We start from the raw sequence: 15,283 nt of genomic DNA, 5'->3' as shown, positions 1-15,283 counted from the left end.
GAATGTGACATAACTGTACTGATTAAGTATAGCGTTAATTACACATTATGACAGCTTACACTCGCGAGAACCCTCTCTGTACCGGTCGTTAAAGAAATTTTGTTCCACACCAAAAAAGCCGTTCCGAGACTTAGATTGCCGGTCACGTCAACAAACAGTTTAGCTGAGTTTCGCTGTTGCGTGGCTGAAGCGTTGAGCCACACTAGCTAACATTCAATTTTAAATTACAAAAAGAAAAAATATCCATCATACACGGGCCACCATCATTGGAGGGTGCCTGAAATTACAAAGTGAGATTTATCGAGGCAGCGTCAGTTTTCTATGATCGCATAAGGGATCTGCAGTGTCTAAGTAAGTGAGTACCCTTGGAATGCGCATACAAACTGCCTCAAAACAGAAATCTCCACAAATTTCGACGCTAGTAAATAAAGGCCTGATAAATGCAGGCGCTTATAAGATTATGGAAAGTCGGAACAGTTAAAACTGAAACTAAAAGAACTTGCTTCGTTTAACTTTCACTTTATTAGCTAGCTAGAAAGGTTGCTAGTCTGTTCTTGACAAGGTACAGATCTGCAGGAAAAGGATTTAGGTATATTTCTTCGGATGTGGAGAAACAGATCTACGCTAACTCCAGCAAGCCAATATCCGACACCTTGATATACTTTTACCACACTGAATCCATTTGTGTGTTGGTGGGCTAGACATAAACTGAAGTACAAGCTCTGGTGGGTAAAATTACATGGGACTGCGTTGACAGTCATTGTCTTATATTTATTATTAATCCTTTTTATTAATAAAATTTTATAATGATTTTGCCTTCTTATTGTTTACTTCTATTTTTTTAAAAAAAAAGTATTATAGTCTTCTTTTTTTGTACAAAATTTATGGGTTTCTTTTTAATTTTATTTTACTGGTTAAATATAAAACTTGCAAACAGTTAACGAGAGACAATAAAAAAAATAAAAAATAAAAAAAAAAAAAAAAAAAAAAAAAAAAAAAATAAAAGCTATCTAACAAAGTTTAAAACAAATCAGCTTTTTACCATCCGATGACGGCTGCCCTTGAGAAGCATTGCGTTATCCGCAGGCGCCTATTACGTTTGTACACGTGAGGCCGCAGTTTAGTGCCTGACTATCAAGTGCCCGTTTTGTTTACACGCAAAATCATTTGTATAAGGTTTTATGTGCAAATTTGCCCTAACCCGTTATCTGCAACCATAACCGTAACAGTCAGTATTCAATCTTTGCGTTCGGTTCAAAAATTGGAGTTGTGTGACTCAAAATTGTGGTTTAAGGCGCACGAAGCTATTCATGGCTGCAACAGTTGGACTCAAAACCGTCTGAACTAACGAGCACCCGTAAAATTTTGATTCACCAATGCGAAAAGTAATCAGAAAGTGATTACCGGGCTCCGCTCAATGCCTTTACTAAGCGCAAACCGCAAAGTAAGGCTAAAAAATGGCTGTAAGGATGGGCTCCACGTAGTTTATTTAATTTTTCGTGAACACAATAATCTTCTGATGAATTGTATGACCGTTGGTTTCATAGTGATATATATCTCTTAGTGCCGCATCCATCACACCCATAAACTGGTTCCTTAAAATTGATATCTTACGGTGTCCTAAAGCCAGAGTTTGCTACTACATAAAGTACGACAAAGCCTTCACTTTTGTACTGGATCACAACGTACATTTGTTACTGTAATTTCAACAAAACCATGGTTTAGAAAACTGCGTCAAACTGAAGTTATGAACCAAATAGGAACTTAGTATAATTAATTGTCTTACTATAATCTAGTTTATTTTTTGTAAACTGTTTCTCGTGCAACTAAAACAATTACCAACGCCAAACAAGAATAAAAACTTAGGCGAAATTTTCGCTTAAATCAAGACAATAAATCGAAAACAAGCAGCCGCACAAGCAACAAGAAATTTTCCAAAAAAGTTTAAATACGCGACCCTCCAAAACTAAGCACGTGAAGTGTTTATATTATTGCTAACGTCCAACGTATCAGAATCGTCCGCATCTGAACTAGAGAAGACGTCACTGAACTCGAGCTGGTCTGGAGTCTTAATCTTTGTACTGAGATAGATCGCCACTAACGCTCCAATTCCACTTAATCTGAAAACCCATACTATGCTGTTATCGTCCTCCTCGCCTCGTGGCTTAGCGAGAAATTTAAACAATATGCTGCTGCCCAACGAGCTCAGTACCTGTCAAATGAAATGAAATTAGTTTTCAATGACGTATAAAAAATCGATCGTCGATAATTACCTGCGGCAGAGAAACAAAGACGTTATGAACTCCCATGATGATACCTGCCTCGTGCTCATATTCCTCAAGTTGTTGGTGTCGAAGTTTAGATTTCATTCGAGAAATGTCTTCTGCAATCAGCGCAAATGGTGCCCACAAAGCATGCGCCCACGGGATGCCTAAAAGGGTCACCATTACTGTCGCTTGGGCGCCCGTGCGAATAAAAAAAGTTGAAAACATTGCTACCGCAAAAGTAATGTGCGAAAGCATCCACGACCGAGGGAGCGTCAGCCAGCGAATTCGAAATGGCGATGACTTCTGTGGCTCGGCGCCACTGTAGGACTCAGAGATAACAAAAGGTAATGTCACGTTTGTCACCAACGCTGTAATTGAATACAGAAGCAACGCTAAACTAGCATATCTTGTTGCTGACTCCCATAACAAGTCAATTTCATGACTTGTCATCGGGGGCAAGTCAGGATTCCGCGAATGCACTTGTTCCTGGTAGTACATCTCGCCCACATACGTAGTTGTGTAAAAGAGCCTAGTGACCGTTAGTATAAAAGATCAACGGCATTCAAAAGAATGTTACATTGGAAAATATCCTGCGTCAGAAAGTTAGCTCAAGCGGTGCATAACTGAAACTGCAGACATACCCAACCAAGCAAAAAACTCAGTATTACAAATCAAACGGACCTGGGGGCTTAGTCGCGCTACTCCACGCAAGGTCAACTTGAAGAAATCGGTAACAGATCGTCGCTGACCTGTGGCTTCGCGGATATACCTGGCATTATTAAAATTCTGTCACAACAGAAATTTCTAGGATAAGGCTTACAAATCTGATCGGGGATCTTTCTCTTTAATGTATATGCAAGCTAAGCCCACTGAGATGATCAAGGCCAGTGATGCAAATACGCATAAGCATTTAAACTGAGTATCTCCAAAAACTGGAAATATATGCGGCAAGTCCAATGTGCCTAAAATGAACCCGAGAATATTGCCAACTCCGGTAAGGATAGCAGCCCATGCATTAGCAGATTGTTGCTGATGCAATGGCACATTGTCGACAATAAACGCTCTTGAGCTTGCTTGGACTTTGCAATAAGTTAGCGGGCAGCATAAATCATCGACAAACTTAAAGAATACCTGTTCCAACAGAAAAATCCAAGACGTATACCATCACTACTGCTAGCACTTGAGTTGGTCCCGTAAGTGAGCTAGTAAGTCCTCCCAGCAAAACATAAATTATGTTTTTACTCCAACTCAGCGCAAACAGACTTAGTATAGTAAAAGCCGATCCGACAGCCATAAATGGACGACGCCGTCCAAACCGTGATTGGCTTGAATCGCTCATCATTCCCACTACCGGCTGCACCAAAACTCCAGACAATGGTCCGGCGATCCAAACGAGACTCATGAACGTTTTCGACATACCAAGAGACAGCAAAAACGGCTAAACATAGCACGTTAGTATATTGTTTTCAGTTTCACACTACTTTAAAGCTCTTGCCGTTCCGTTAGAAAATTCTGTTGACCATGAAAGCTGTAAACCACCAATTGCAAGTGTGAGGAGAAATATGTAGCCTAACGACCTCGTAGGGTTCCCAGAGCCATCTTCAAATTGAATTTCTGTTCCTGACTCAATACTTTGAGACGTGTTATCCATAACAACTACATGTGACGGTGCCGAGGACCTTGACGAATCTGCCGATTGACGTAGAGCAGTACTTGATCTGGATTCTGTATATTCTGACTCTCTAATCATCTCCTCGCCTTCAGCTGAAATAAGAGGATGCAGCTCTCTAGTGTCTTCATCAATATCAGTACCCATGTTTGTCTCACAGAATTACAATAAAAAAAACAGCAGAATTGACCGATTGCTTGGTCAAGTGTTAATCAACTGATGGTGGGGTAAACTGCTGTGATCTCACTAGATTCTATATCTCTAAACTTTATCATACACCCTTACCCTATACTAAGAACAATTTGTATACACAGACTGCTGATCTGTTTCAATATACGTATAATGGAAGTACTAATACGAGATCCTATTGAAGCTGTAAGGCAGAGAGTGCGCAACGTTTTTAGCGGAGTTTCATTTGAGGCCGAGAAGAACGCAGAGGACATACCGAAAGTTGAAGATGTTGAAAGTGAGATTGGCAGTGACGATACCTATGCAACAAGCGATATTGAATTTGACGACGACGATGAAGAAGATGACCCGTTTGAAAATCTGAGGAAAAATGTTAGGTCTATTTATGCGCTTGCGATTATGCTTGATTTGCGGGCAGAGCAGACATATATGCGCTCAATTGCTAAGGCTGGCGGATCATTGCCTACAATCGCATGGATCACGATCAAAGACCAAATCATCACTCAGTTCTTACAAGGTTGTGGAATGCAAATTTTGAAAATCACGACAAAGTCGTGGGTCTTGCGCACGAGCCAAAGTGGCAGGGCTGCTGGAGGTGAGTAGATTCCAATAAGGTAAATTTGCCATGCTAACAATTCTAGTGTATGTTCAAGAGCTCTTTGCAAAAACTATTAGACGAGTCGTTGAAGCTTTTGCTTATCTTCCTGCACGATGGACGAAAGTTTTCGCTTAGCTTTGTACTCTATTGTGGTGTATACTCTGGCGTTCTTTTTGCTTCAGTTCAATGTTAATACTCGTGATCTATTGTACATAATCACACTCATCTTATGATACTTTTAACTGTGTGTTTTGTTCCATTCTACGCAATCTGCAAACTCAACCAATTCACCACCAAAGATGTCTAATGCGCTTCCATACGTCAAATCGACTTTGCCCTTACTCAGTCTGTCAACTAAGGCCAGATCGTCTATACTCTTGGCTCCACCAGCATAAGTGACTGGAATCGGTGACCAGTTTGCAAGCGCAACCACTAGGTCCTCGTCAATGCCTCGGCATAATCCTTCCACGTCTGCAGCATGAACTAAAAATTCACAGCAGTACTGTGCCAAAAACTCCAAAGTTTCTATTCTCTATTAGTTCATTGGATTTTGTTTCTGCTGTCCACACTCGCCTTTATCTATCTTTGTCTCTGTCAAAGTCTGCCACTTATTCATCGCGACAACCCATTCGTTTTGCCTCCTCCGACAGCTCAGATCTATGACCAATCGGTCTTTGCCTACCTGACTGACCAAACTTTCAAGCCTTTCCAAATTGAATTTCGCATTTGGAAAAAGATACGACGTAACAATAACCTTTTCATGTCAAAATTAATCACCAAACTTTCTACTTTGCTTTACCTTCTCTGCTCCATTTTCTATCCAGAACTTAGCATTCTCAGATGTAATCCCACCTCCAATCTGCAGACCATCTACACACACAATTAGCGCCGACTTGCGACTACCACTCTAAGTTCTACCTCTCCAAGCAGATAACGCCTCATTAGCAGCTTCATCACACCCTGGGCCCAACTTGATGACATGGGCACCAGTAACATTGTTTGTTTGATACAGCTCAGCAAAGTGTGCCGGTGGAAACTCTGCAACAAAGTTGGTCTTCAAAGCAGTGACATCTTCAGACAACGTGCCTCCAACAATCTGCTTCACCTTCCCCGCATGAATGTCTATACAGCCCCTGAATCGTGTCATTGCTGGTGGTTATAAACCTTCACGTTTTGAACTCATAGATTTTGTACATCTTTGTTCTGGGCATTCAAACTATTTGCGAAATTGTCCATGCGGCTCTACTTGCACGTGATCCAATTACCCCTGAATTTTGTTCCAGCAAAATATTTTGATATCGAAGACGTTAGTTTACATCAAAGCAAATCGTTACTTGCGAAACTTGTTCCGTTTATTAATAATTGTGAAAAGGCTTAGAGTCAGACTATAATTTAAAATGAGTGAATCAGCGGCAGACGTCATGCGGAAGCTGAAAGCGATGAAGGCGGCTAAGCTTGCAAAATCCACATCTTCAACGGCGACAAAGCAAAGTGCCAATAAGCGAAAAAGTACTGACTCTGCGAATGATGTTATGGAGAAGTTGCGAATGATGAAATCTGCAAAGACAAATAATGTTGGAAAATCTGGCCGGTCTGACATTAGCTTGCGAATTGTTGATCCGGGCGATGATGATGATGATGATGATGACGAAGAAGATGAGTCGGGGAGTAACGAGGGCGGCAGTGACAGTAATGGATACGATTCCGAAGATGGTGATGTTGACGATGAGGAAGAAGAGTTTGCAGGATTTGACGACGGTTTGCCTGAGAACTTTGAAGCTGATGATTCGGATGAAGGACCAGTTGTCGTTCGATTTGATGGGTCAAGGACAGAAAGGATAGTTAACGCTCCTACTCCAAAAGACCGGAAAAATTTCATGGTGTGCTGTTTTAATGAGTTCGTGAATAAGCAAAATAACTAACAGATTTTAGTCGCAAAAAACTCCCAAATCCGATGTCGAGCTGGAGAAAGAAGAAAAGAAAAACGGTAGTCTACGGAAAAAGTCAAAAGCAGATGAGCAAGACGACCAAATGAATTTGAAGCATGATGTCGAACTGCAACGGTTGATTACTGAGTCACATATTTTGTCCGAGGCTTCGCGCACAGGCAGCGCAATTTCGCTATCGGATGTCTCATTCTCACCGATTGGAAAAGCCAGACTAAAAACAATGGAATCTCGTATTGACAGTTTGGCACTTCGAGGTGACGGGCGGCGGAAAGTTGAAAATAAAGATTATTTCTCAGTCAACCCACAGTCATTAGTTGAGACGCAGAAGGAGAGGTTCAACAAGACCAAAATGCCAATGACAATGCGCAAAGGAATGATTAACAAGAAGGCTGAGCGCAAAGCCAAGTACGAGAAGAATGCAAAGGAGGCGGGAATCGTGTTGCCTAAAGCACCAAGAAACCAGAAAAAGTCTCAAAGAAACACGCGTGATCGGGGTTTGAAAATTCAGAGTGTAGGACATTTCACAAAGTCAGGCTTAAAATTGAGCAAGCACGAAATTGCACGCACTAGTCGACGGTGATTAAGAAGAATAAATTATAAAAAGTAAGTCATAGTAGAAAATCATAGTTGTGCTACACCGATATCGTAAAACCCCTTCAGCAATTGTAGGCATGGACAAAGTGATGCAAATTCCTTGAAAACAAACTTGTGCTCTACTATAATCACAGCTTTATTGAGGATCATGAATACAGAATTCTGATGGTACAACAAAATTATGCCGTATGGTCATTCACTATTCATCGTCTTCGTGCCCCTGGTACCGCTTAGCATACAAACAAAAGAAAAAAAGCATCATCTAGACTTACATGCTCAAAAAGATAATTGGCAGTAATTTGCTCGTTCTTGTCACAAGCAAAAAAAGCTTGTATGACAACCTGCCTATCAAATCCCAATTCGCAGAGCTTAATTCCGTTAGGTGTTTTATTGTATTGAAGAGAAATACGTACCCGGTCAATGGCAGCAGATTCTTCTGCAGTAACTTCAATTTGGTAACCTCGACTAGGTTCGTCATCAACACCTTCCGTTAACAATTGCATAAACTCCTCGGGGTTCGACTGTATAAGCTTCGGTGTATTTCAGCACTTGCCATCCACATAATTATAACATTTACTTACTGCAGCCAACTGAGGATTTGACTGAGAAACTTGCTGCAAAATTGGCTCCAGGTATTGCGGCTGTTGGCGAATAAGATCCCGCAATTGCTGGAACTGTGCACTGTTTCTTAAAAAGTCTAAGCTTGCAGACGCACCAGTAAGCTGCTCAGCAGGCGCAGATCGTTGCTGGCTGGCTTGTACAGCGGCCTCAAACAGGTTGGCGGACTGATTACTTGGAGCCGGCGATACGGCGACAGCAGCAGGCGCGGCGGGAGCGGCAGGGGCAGCAGGAGCAGGGGCGGCAGCGGGACTCGGTGAAGAAGGAGCAGGATCACGAACTAGATGTTCAGGAATACCCATTAGCAAATATTCAACCGCACGGTCTGGGTTATTAAATGCAGCACGCATAGCTCGCTCAACTTCTTCCCGATTGTATCCCATTTCAATCATGTTATCGACAGCCGCTTGAAGAGCTGAACCAGTCGCTGAACGTTTATTAACGAATCATCCAAACAGGGCATTGACAAATACGTACTGAACGCACTCGGGTCATTGAAGCTACCACTAACTGCAGCGTCGGATGAAACTGGTGTAGGAGTAGAGACTGCCGGCATTTCTTCAACGGCTTGCGTGGTCAATGCCGGTGCCGGTGTAGATGGCACCTGAGCAGGGGCGGCTGGAGTTGACACTGGCACTGGAGCAGGTGTGCTAGGAACAGCAGAAGATGCAGCAGGGGTAGCGGCAGGAGCTACTTTTTTCTGAATTGAAATAAGCATGTCTAAACCTGTTTAAAAAACAAACCGTGTACCTTTGATACCATGCAAACAATGAAGTCGGTTTCCTTGATATTGTAGGACTCAACAGTTCGGTCATCCACTAAAGTCTTGCCTTGGTCCACTTTAACACTTGCTCAGCACAGATAACCAGACCAGCATGCTTACCAGAGTAGATCAGCATCTGCAACGGGGCACTCCAACCCTTATCAGCCTCAATCAATTCTTTAACTTTCGCAATCTACAAAAATCATCAGCACATCGTCAATTAGAACAATCATTGTCGGATCAAGTGATGACAAAACGTTTTTCAATCATATGAAAGTATCCATAGCAGTAGTCAATGATCCAGTAATCATAGTGTTTCACGCATTCAACAAAGTTTAGAGTAAATAGCCAGCCATCATTTGATCAACATTTTGAAACAGAACAATTTGAACTGACCGTGTCAGAAGGCTCGACCTCCACTGTCCATTTCTGTCGTTTAATATCTCGGAGCGTTAAGAGCATCGTTATAAACAGTCAAACAAGCAAAAAGTAAACTAATTGAACTCAATAAATAATAAAACCCAGATCTGAATTAACAAAAGAATCAAGTTGGTGATGTATTTTAGTGCTGGGCAATTGATAATTGAAGTACATTGTTCGACTATCCTACATCGTGAGAATCATAACCCTAACCGTAAATGACATAATGCGCCCAACTACATTTTGTTTATGACACAAACAAGTCAGTGCGTATACACTGGTTTACTCGCGTGCTCTTTCGTGCACCAATACATATAAGACTAAACTATTCTATACCAATAGCTGCTTTGTATATGTCGTTTGCTGTTCTGTTTCAAAATATAGTGTCTTGAGTAGACTGCTTTTAATTAGCTACTGAAGAAAATCTGTATCCTGTCTTTCCTTATCTGACTAAACGGCTTGAATACGAATGATATACATATGTCCAGCATAAACATTAATACTTCACAGTTTTACGCTAGAATCAATGCCTGTTTGTTAGTAAAGGACCTTTAACATTCCAAGCTTATCGGTCGTTGGTTTTCAAACGACTTTACCCGTGATAGAGCGATCTTAATTACTGCTAACGCTTTTCACGCATTTTATTGGCGAAGACTGATTCTATTATTTGACGCGTATGAACGCATTATATTTATTGTTTTGTAGTAGATCACGTATACTCAACTCTCTTTTCATAAACGTATTGTGTTGTAATCGCGTCAAAAGAAGCGTGTTTATCCGTATTTTTAGTCAAAGACTCAACTACACAAACGCTGGGCCTGTACGCTACAGTTCATATCAACACTCACAGCATTCAAGTCTTCAGCATACTTTTGAGAGCTAATTTGATTTGTTAGACTCATTCTGTAGTTAGTTGGTGATTATTGGATATAGTACCTCGCAAGCGCGTTGTGAATTGCTGGAACCCATGGTGCCTAAGTTTTTTTACCAGCAGTTCATTAAACCCACCGATATACAGCCATGACAATTGACACAATGACTGAAAATCCAATGCCGATGATTAAAAGAGAGAAGTTGGGTCCGTCTGAAGAGCACATATTCAAGCAAGAAAATGGGACAACTAACTCTTCGTCATCTGCTGAGGATCCTGCGCCGAATGATGATCATGTTAAGATAGAGATCAAAGATGAGAACGATGGTGTTGCAAAGTCCGAGCCAGGACTGCTTAAGAAAAAGAATGTTCAAGGGCCACAGTTATTTCTGGATCTGCCGTCCAAGACAGAGGATGCCTTGAAGTCGTTTGAGCTACTGAAGGAATGCACGTATGGCAACAAATATCTCGGTGACTCTGGGCAGGAGGAAATTATGACGTGCGATTGCAAGGAAGAATGGGGTATGTGTTTAGCAGGTAAATATAGAGCGCTTCCATTAATTGATGTGTCCAGATGGTAATATCAATGTCGCCTGCACGGAGTTTTCAGACTGTATCAATCGCATGACCTCGATGGAATGTGTAAATAGCGAGTGCAATTGCGGTGATGATTGCCGAAATCAAAGGTTTCAGCGTAAGGAGTATGCTGCTATTGACATTATTCAAACAGAAATGAAAGGGTATGGAATGCGAGCAGTTAAAGATCTTTCTCAATCAACTTTCATCTACGAGTACATTGGAGAAGTTATTGACGAAGTTCGCTTCCGGAGGCGGATGCAGCAATATGACGAGAGTGGAATCAAACACTTTTACTTCATGATGCTGCAAAAAGGCGAGTTTGTTGACGCGACTCAAAAAGGTTGCCTAGCTAGATTTTGCAACCACTCGTGTAATCCAAACTCGTACGTCGACAAGTGGGTTGTCAAAGACAAAGTTCGTATGGGTATTTTTGCAAAGCGTGACATTAAAGCGGGAGAAGAAATTACTTTTGATTACAATGTCGACAGGTACGGTGCTCAAGCCCAACCTTGTTACTGCGGGGAACCAAACTGTATTGGTTTTATTGGCGGTAAGACTCAAACCGAGGCAGCATCAAAACTGCCGCAAGTCTTTGTTGATGCGCTTGGAATCAGTGATGACGAAGATTGGGCGACCATGACGTCGAAGCGCAAACGAAAAATCAAAGCCACGGACGACGAGGAATACGTCTCGTCTCTGCCAACGCGTGAAGTATCTGAAGAAGGTGTTTCTAAGATTATGGGTGGCTTGCTACAATGCAAAGAGAAGTGGCTTGTTAGCAAGCTACTTACTCGGATTCATCTCAGTGACGATCAGAACGTTCAGCGACGAGTCATGCAAATGCATGGCTACCAGATTCTTGGATCGTTGCTGCGCGAATGGAAAACCGAAGACGATGTTGTTACTATCGTGCTTGAAATTTTGTTGAAATGGCCGCGGATGACGAGAAACAAGATTTCGAGTTCGAAGATTGAGAGCACCGTCACGAGTTTTGCAACTGAAAGCGAAAATGAACGCGTGAAAGAGTTGGCCTCGTCACTAGTGAAGGAATGGCAAAGTTTGGAAATGGCATATCGTATTCCTCGGCGCGAGAGGACAGTTAAGACGGACAAAGACAAAGAGAAAGAGAAAGAGAAAGAGAAAGAAAAGGAAAAGGAAAAGGAAAAAGAAGAGACCAAGAAGACAGAGTCTCCGGCAGCGTCGACACTGCGGCAGCCGAACAAGCCACCATTTCGTCCTCCGCCCAGGAATAATTATTTTAGATCGTTCGACAGACCATTTGACAGACCGCCTGGTGGTGATCGTAACGGTGCGAAGCCTCTACCATGGGGCTGGTCAAGTGCGGAGGATGCGACGGGAAGGAAATATTATTTCAACCGAGAAGAAAACAAGACTCAGTGGGAGTTTCCGGACGGGAATGCACTGCCACCTCCTCCCCCCCCTCCACCTACTACTTCATCAGCGCCGGAAAAACTTGACTTGCAAAAAATAATCGACGAGGCTAACAAGAAACTCGCTGAGCGATCGGTACAACCGGAAGAAATCAATTCGCAAACTGTTAAGGACGGAGAAAATGACCAGGCAAGGGGCAAGCCTAAAGATGAAAAGCACAAGAGCAAAGAATTGAAGCCGGAAGGGAAACATAGTGGCAGTGAAGTGCCTATTGGGACGAAACTTACGAAGACAGTAGGTATCTGTGTTTTGTGGTTGACTTGTAACTTACGGAGATTCTAGTTCGCAAAGTACATTCCTAATGTTGTCGCTCGATACGAGAAGGAGCTTGGCCATGAGTCGATTAAAAGGCATGCAAAGGAAGTACGTATTTGTTTTGCATGACAATCCGCTTGCTAATAAGTTTACAGATTACAAAAATTCTAGTTGATAAAGAACTCCGTCCAGGTCATGTTGTTAAAAATGCGAATGAGCTGTCGGACGAGAAGAAAAAGAAAGTCAAGGCTTTCACCAAGACATACATGGAAAAAGTTTTGGCCCGACATCGGGAAAAGAAGACGGCACAGGACACGGCTATGTGATGCCACTGGGGCGGATGGGAATAATTTATTGATCACAACCATATCGTAAGCCAAGGCGACAGTTTCTGCAATTGTGTTTTTGAACATTTCTAATATGTATATACATATATATTATATAGTACAATAATATATCGAGAAAATGAGTGTCGTCTCTCGTAGCGAGGAGATGATCACGGTACTTATTAAACTGGAGTGACATGACGCCGCAATTGATCTTCTCGTTAATTTAAGGATCGGGGCAATTTTGTGATGTTTAGCGGAAGCTGTTTTAAACAATTGAGCCGCATTGTTTGTTCCCCGGGTCTATGCAGTCGACATAACACACTGACTAGACTAAATTTATAATTGCGGATGCTCTTATCTTAAATAACGATTTGAGGCAACATATAAACGTGATAAATTACTGCATAATTTCAGTAATTGAATGGCGTATAAGTATATTCTCCTTGATATTGGTGAGTAAGGAATAGATTATCATAAGCAGCGAGGTACTAATATCTCATTATAGAGGGTACATGCTGTGAGATCTCCTTTGTAAAAGACGTTTTGGTCAGATATAAGCTTTTATCGGTTCTTATCGCAAGTATTAACGAAATCGAATAGGTGCCCTACTTCTTGGAAAAGCTGCCAGCTGTTTTACATCGTCATTTTTCACAATACCCTCCTCCTGATTTACAGGTTTTTATAGACGAGTTTGCCCCCGTCAACCGAAAGTCATATGATTCGCTTTACAGCCACATTTGTGAGCTCACCGCTGCGGATAAAAAGCTGCCAGAGTTGAAGGCATTGCAGGGCTATGTCTGGCGTCAGGGCTACGAGGACGGCGAATTAAGAGTGCCATTATTTCCAGACGTGTATGATGCTTTCGACAGATGGAGTACCAGCGGGTCTAAGAAGGTGTCAATTTATTCGTCAGGCTCCGTTGACGCGCAGATTTTACTGTTTTCCCACACTGAGAAAGGAAGTCTTACAAACAACGTCGAGGCGTATTTTGATACTGTTAATGCAGGTCCCAAGACTGACGCCGAGTCATACTTGAGAATTGCGGACGTGCTTGCACCTGGCATAGATAGAAAAGAGATTTTGTTTTTGAGTGACAATGTTAAAGGTACGTTTTGAGCTCTGAAAATGTTTTGGAACGTTACTCACAAAGTTTGTAGAAGTTGAAGCTGCGTTGCAGGCCGGCTTGGAGTCATATGTCGTAGAACGAAAAGGAAACGCACCTCTTTCGGGCGAGGATCGTGCAAAGTACACGATCATTCACGATTTTAATGCTTTGTAGTGTATTATCTACTTTTGTTATCGATACACCTCTTATATCGGCGTAACTGGCTGTGGATGTACATACGACGGGTTGGGAAAAGAAATTGAAAAGTCTATCTATGCAGAAGCGCAAATGGCTATTGGCTTTGTATTACAACAAAATTGGTTTTCACAATGATTTGATTTTTTCTGACTATGCATACAAGACAACAAGAAAACTGTCCGACAAATACGACAGGCATGATGCTATCACACGTGCAAACTCTATACTCACGCAAGTCATTGCTAAACCACATACCAACACACACTTTTTTAAAGTCGGGACGATTAGGTGTAAGTCTCAATCAATGTATCTCTCATAGACCCAACAATCTCTCCCTGCTGAGCATCTTGAAGCTTGAAAATACTCTCAACCACACTGAGCTCAGGTGCAGTAGTATCAATTCCCGTCACAGCCAACCAATCATTGACAATCATACCCGCGCCAACGACGGCAGATCCGCGGTTGACACTTCCGGCTACGAGCGGCACCTGGAGCAGTGACGAGAGTTCGTCCTGGTCCTGGACCGAAGTCCGTGGGTGGACCAAGCCGCCCTGGTTACTCAGCGCACAGTACGAGCCCACGAGCACGTTCTCTGCAATTGTTTGTCGGAAAACTTCGACTCCAAGCACGTCTGAAATGAGCTCCTCGGTTTCCCGCTCGATATCTGGGTGTACAAGAGCAACGTAATCGTTACAGCAAATAACATTACCTAAAGCTGATAACCGCTCCTCGACTCGCTGAATTCGCACACTGTCTGGTAGTGAGTTTCGAAGATGCTGCAGCTCTTGGTCGGTTGTTGATGTAGGCACAAGCAGACCTCTACGGTTGCTTGAAGCATGTTAGATGACGCCGCTATCAGAAATTGAATACACTCACCCAGCCGTTAACCGTCCAATGATTCTGGTACCACCAATAGTAGTGTGGCAAATTGGAATGACATCTCCAAGTTCAGCTTCGAGCACACTGCAGCCACAGTTAGTACTAAAAAGCAATGCAGTGATAAAATGTTTTACCTGTAAAAATTCTCTGAGGAACCGACCGAAACAAGTGAGTATGAGTTCGTTAAGGTAGCAAAGACACCAATTCTGTAGTCAAATATTAGAACCAAATCACCACATAATATACTCGCTTTGTCATGTCAAAACAAGCCAGCGCTATATCTGTCATCTAAAACTTACTCATTGGAGTTTTCAAACTAAACAAAGGTCAGTAAATTATGCTTGAACAGATAGCATTGAGCATAAATACAAACTTACCTGAGCACGAACAGCCATGATCTAGTATAATACAAATAATTCGTAAACGATAAAACTGTTAAATAAACTTTCGACGAGCAACTATGCTAATAACTAAAAAAATCTCTTGTAAGAACACACCAGTTCAATAATTAATTGCGTGGAGTGTGATATTAAATGTAGTGATTTTAG

At 42.0% G+C, this 15,283-nt stretch overlaps 8 protein-coding genes across 8 annotated transcripts; 4 read left to right on the top strand and 4 right to left on the bottom strand.

Moving 5' to 3' along the window:
- Positions 1-1,744: 1,744 nt before the first annotated feature.
- On the bottom strand, positions 1,745-4,407 carry V1512DRAFT_287085 (major facilitator superfamily domain-containing protein). The gene is made up of 7 exons (XM_066918103.1): positions 3,763-4,407; positions 3,399-3,705; positions 3,088-3,346; positions 2,909-3,036; positions 2,845-2,857; positions 2,274-2,796; positions 1,745-2,212 (listed from the first exon to the last, which is right to left on the bottom strand). The coding sequence occupies exons 1-7, from the start codon at positions 4,081-4,083 to the stop codon at positions 1,967-1,969; spliced, it is 1,797 nt and encodes a 598-aa protein (XP_066770736.1). The 5' UTR covers positions 4,084-4,407; the 3' UTR covers positions 1,745-1,966.
- V1512DRAFT_264531 (uncharacterized protein) lies at positions 4,275-5,290 on the top strand. The gene is made up of 2 exons (XM_066916704.1): positions 4,275-4,720; positions 4,767-5,290. Exons 1-2 carry the CDS (start codon positions 4,279-4,281, stop codon positions 4,856-4,858), a joined length of 534 nt encoding a protein of 177 aa, XP_066770735.1. The 5' UTR covers positions 4,275-4,278; the 3' UTR covers positions 4,859-5,290.
- V1512DRAFT_264529 (uncharacterized protein) lies at positions 4,906-6,038 on the bottom strand. Its single transcript, XM_066916703.1, has 4 exons — positions 5,642-6,038; positions 5,523-5,593; positions 5,297-5,477; positions 4,906-5,248 (listed from the first exon to the last, which is right to left on the bottom strand). The coding sequence occupies exons 1-4, from the start codon at positions 5,868-5,870 to the stop codon at positions 4,962-4,964; spliced, it is 768 nt and encodes a 255-aa protein (XP_066770734.1). The 5' UTR covers positions 5,871-6,038; the 3' UTR covers positions 4,906-4,961.
- Positions 5,940-7,350, top strand: V1512DRAFT_291905 (uncharacterized protein). The gene is made up of 2 exons (XM_066918275.1): positions 5,940-6,603; positions 6,656-7,350. Exons 1-2 carry the CDS (start codon positions 6,121-6,123, stop codon positions 7,250-7,252), a joined length of 1,080 nt encoding a protein of 359 aa, XP_066770733.1. The 5' UTR covers positions 5,940-6,120; the 3' UTR covers positions 7,253-7,350.
- On the bottom strand, positions 7,243-9,227 carry V1512DRAFT_264521 (XPC-binding domain-containing protein). Its single transcript, XM_066916702.1, has 8 exons — positions 9,044-9,227; positions 8,768-8,840; positions 8,635-8,714; positions 8,362-8,584; positions 7,848-8,311; positions 7,680-7,796; positions 7,539-7,634; positions 7,243-7,486 (listed from the first exon to the last, which is right to left on the bottom strand). The coding sequence occupies exons 1-8, from the start codon at positions 9,107-9,109 to the stop codon at positions 7,466-7,468; spliced, it is 1,140 nt and encodes a 379-aa protein (XP_066770732.1). The 5' UTR covers positions 9,110-9,227; the 3' UTR covers positions 7,243-7,465.
- An 896-nt stretch (positions 9,228-10,123) lies between these two features.
- V1512DRAFT_209394 (uncharacterized protein) lies at positions 10,124-12,550 on the top strand (the record flags this gene model as incomplete). The annotated part of the gene is made up of 4 exons (XM_066913469.1): positions 10,124-10,460; positions 10,513-12,203; positions 12,252-12,332; positions 12,380-12,550. The coding sequence occupies 4 exons, from the start codon at positions 10,124-10,126 to the stop codon at positions 12,548-12,550; spliced, it is 2,280 nt and encodes a 759-aa protein (XP_066770731.1).
- Positions 12,551-12,806: 256 nt separating this feature from the next.
- On the top strand, positions 12,807-13,920 carry V1512DRAFT_30956 (HAD-like domain-containing protein). The gene is made up of 4 exons (XM_066918341.1): positions 12,807-13,005; positions 13,059-13,099; positions 13,154-13,658; positions 13,711-13,920. The coding sequence occupies exons 1-4, from the start codon at positions 12,975-12,977 to the stop codon at positions 13,830-13,832; spliced, it is 699 nt and encodes a 232-aa protein (XP_066770730.1). The 5' UTR covers positions 12,807-12,974; the 3' UTR covers positions 13,833-13,920.
- Positions 13,851-15,274, bottom strand: V1512DRAFT_264511 (uncharacterized protein). Its single transcript, XM_066916701.1, has 5 exons — positions 15,113-15,274; positions 15,035-15,051; positions 14,870-14,941; positions 14,733-14,819; positions 13,851-14,684 (listed from the first exon to the last, which is right to left on the bottom strand). Exons 1-5 carry the CDS (start codon positions 15,128-15,130, stop codon positions 14,141-14,143), a joined length of 738 nt encoding a protein of 245 aa, XP_066770729.1. The 5' UTR covers positions 15,131-15,274; the 3' UTR covers positions 13,851-14,140.
- Between the last annotated feature and the right edge of the window lie 9 nt (positions 15,275-15,283).

The sequence above is a fragment of the Lipomyces arxii genome (assembly GCF_038497795.1).
Source record: "Lipomyces arxii strain Phaff 12-163 unplaced genomic scaffold V1512scaffold_11, whole genome shotgun sequence".
Taxonomy (NCBI): domain Eukaryota; kingdom Fungi; phylum Ascomycota; class Lipomycetes; order Lipomycetales; family Lipomycetaceae; genus Lipomyces; species Lipomyces arxii.
The sequence above is the reverse complement of the archived record's forward strand: the minus strand, read 5'-3'. Positions and strand labels throughout refer to the sequence as shown.

Bases quoted from the DNA above. Each gene is read 5' to 3' on its own strand.
- V1512DRAFT_287085 (XM_066918103.1), bottom strand. From the start codon at position 4,083: ATGGGTACTGATATTGATGAAGACACTAGAGAGCTGCATCCTCTTATT. The intron at 3,347-3,398 runs GTATTCTTTAAG...CTTATTGCAAAG, and splicing joins GGATTTTTCTGTTGGAACAG to TCCAAGCAAGCTCAAGAGCG. The intron at 3,037-3,087 runs GTAAGCCTTATC...TAATAATGCCAG, and splicing joins AAAGATCCCCGATCAGATTT to GTATATCCGCGAAGCCACAG.
- V1512DRAFT_264531 (XM_066916704.1), top strand. From the start codon at position 4,279: ATGGAAGTACTAATACGAGATCCTATTGAAGCTGTAAGGCAGAGAGTG. The intron at 4,721-4,766 runs GTGAGTAGATTC...TAACAATTCTAG, and splicing joins AAGTGGCAGGGCTGCTGGAG to TGTATGTTCAAGAGCTCTTT.
- V1512DRAFT_264529 (XM_066916703.1), bottom strand. From the start codon at position 5,870: ATGACACGATTCAGGGGCTGTATAGACATTCATGCGGGGAAGGTGAAG. The intron at 5,594-5,641 runs GTAGAACTTAGA...TTGTGTGTGTAG, and splicing joins GGCGTTATCTGCTTGGAGAG to ATGGTCTGCAGATTGGAGGT. The intron at 5,478-5,522 runs GTAAAGCAAAGT...TGACATGAAAAG, and splicing joins TAGAAAATGGAGCAGAGAAG to GTTATTGTTACGTCGTATCT.
- V1512DRAFT_291905 (XM_066918275.1), top strand. From the start codon at position 6,121: ATGAGTGAATCAGCGGCAGACGTCATGCGGAAGCTGAAAGCGATGAAG. The intron at 6,604-6,655 runs GTGTGCTGTTTT...AACAGATTTTAG, and splicing joins AAGACCGGAAAAATTTCATG to TCGCAAAAAACTCCCAAATC.
- V1512DRAFT_264521 (XM_066916702.1), bottom strand. From the start codon at position 9,109: ATGCTCTTAACGCTCCGAGATATTAAACGACAGAAATGGACAGTGGAG. The intron at 8,715-8,767 runs GTAAGCATGCTG...AAGTGGACCAAG, and splicing joins GCAGATGCTGATCTACTCTG to GCAAGACTTTAGTGGATGAC. The intron at 8,312-8,361 runs GTACGTATTTGT...ATAAACGTTCAG, and splicing joins CAATGACCCGAGTGCGTTCA to CGACTGGTTCAGCTCTTCAA.
- V1512DRAFT_30956 (XM_066918341.1), top strand. From the start codon at position 12,975: ATGGCGTATAAGTATATTCTCCTTGATATTG. The intron at 13,100-13,153 runs GTCAGATATAAG...GAAATCGAATAG, and splicing joins CCTTTGTAAAAGACGTTTTG to GTGCCCTACTTCTTGGAAAA. The intron at 13,659-13,710 runs GTACGTTTTGAG...CAAAGTTTGTAG, and splicing joins TTTGAGTGACAATGTTAAAG to AAGTTGAAGCTGCGTTGCAG.
- V1512DRAFT_264511 (XM_066916701.1), bottom strand. The intron at 14,820-14,869 runs GTAAAACATTTT...CTGTGGCTGCAG, and splicing joins TCCTCAGAGAATTTTTACAG to TGTGCTCGAAGCTGAACTTG. The intron at 14,685-14,732 runs GTGAGTGTATTC...ACATGCTTCAAG, and splicing joins ATTGGACGGTTAACGGCTGG to CAACCGTAGAGGTCTGCTTG.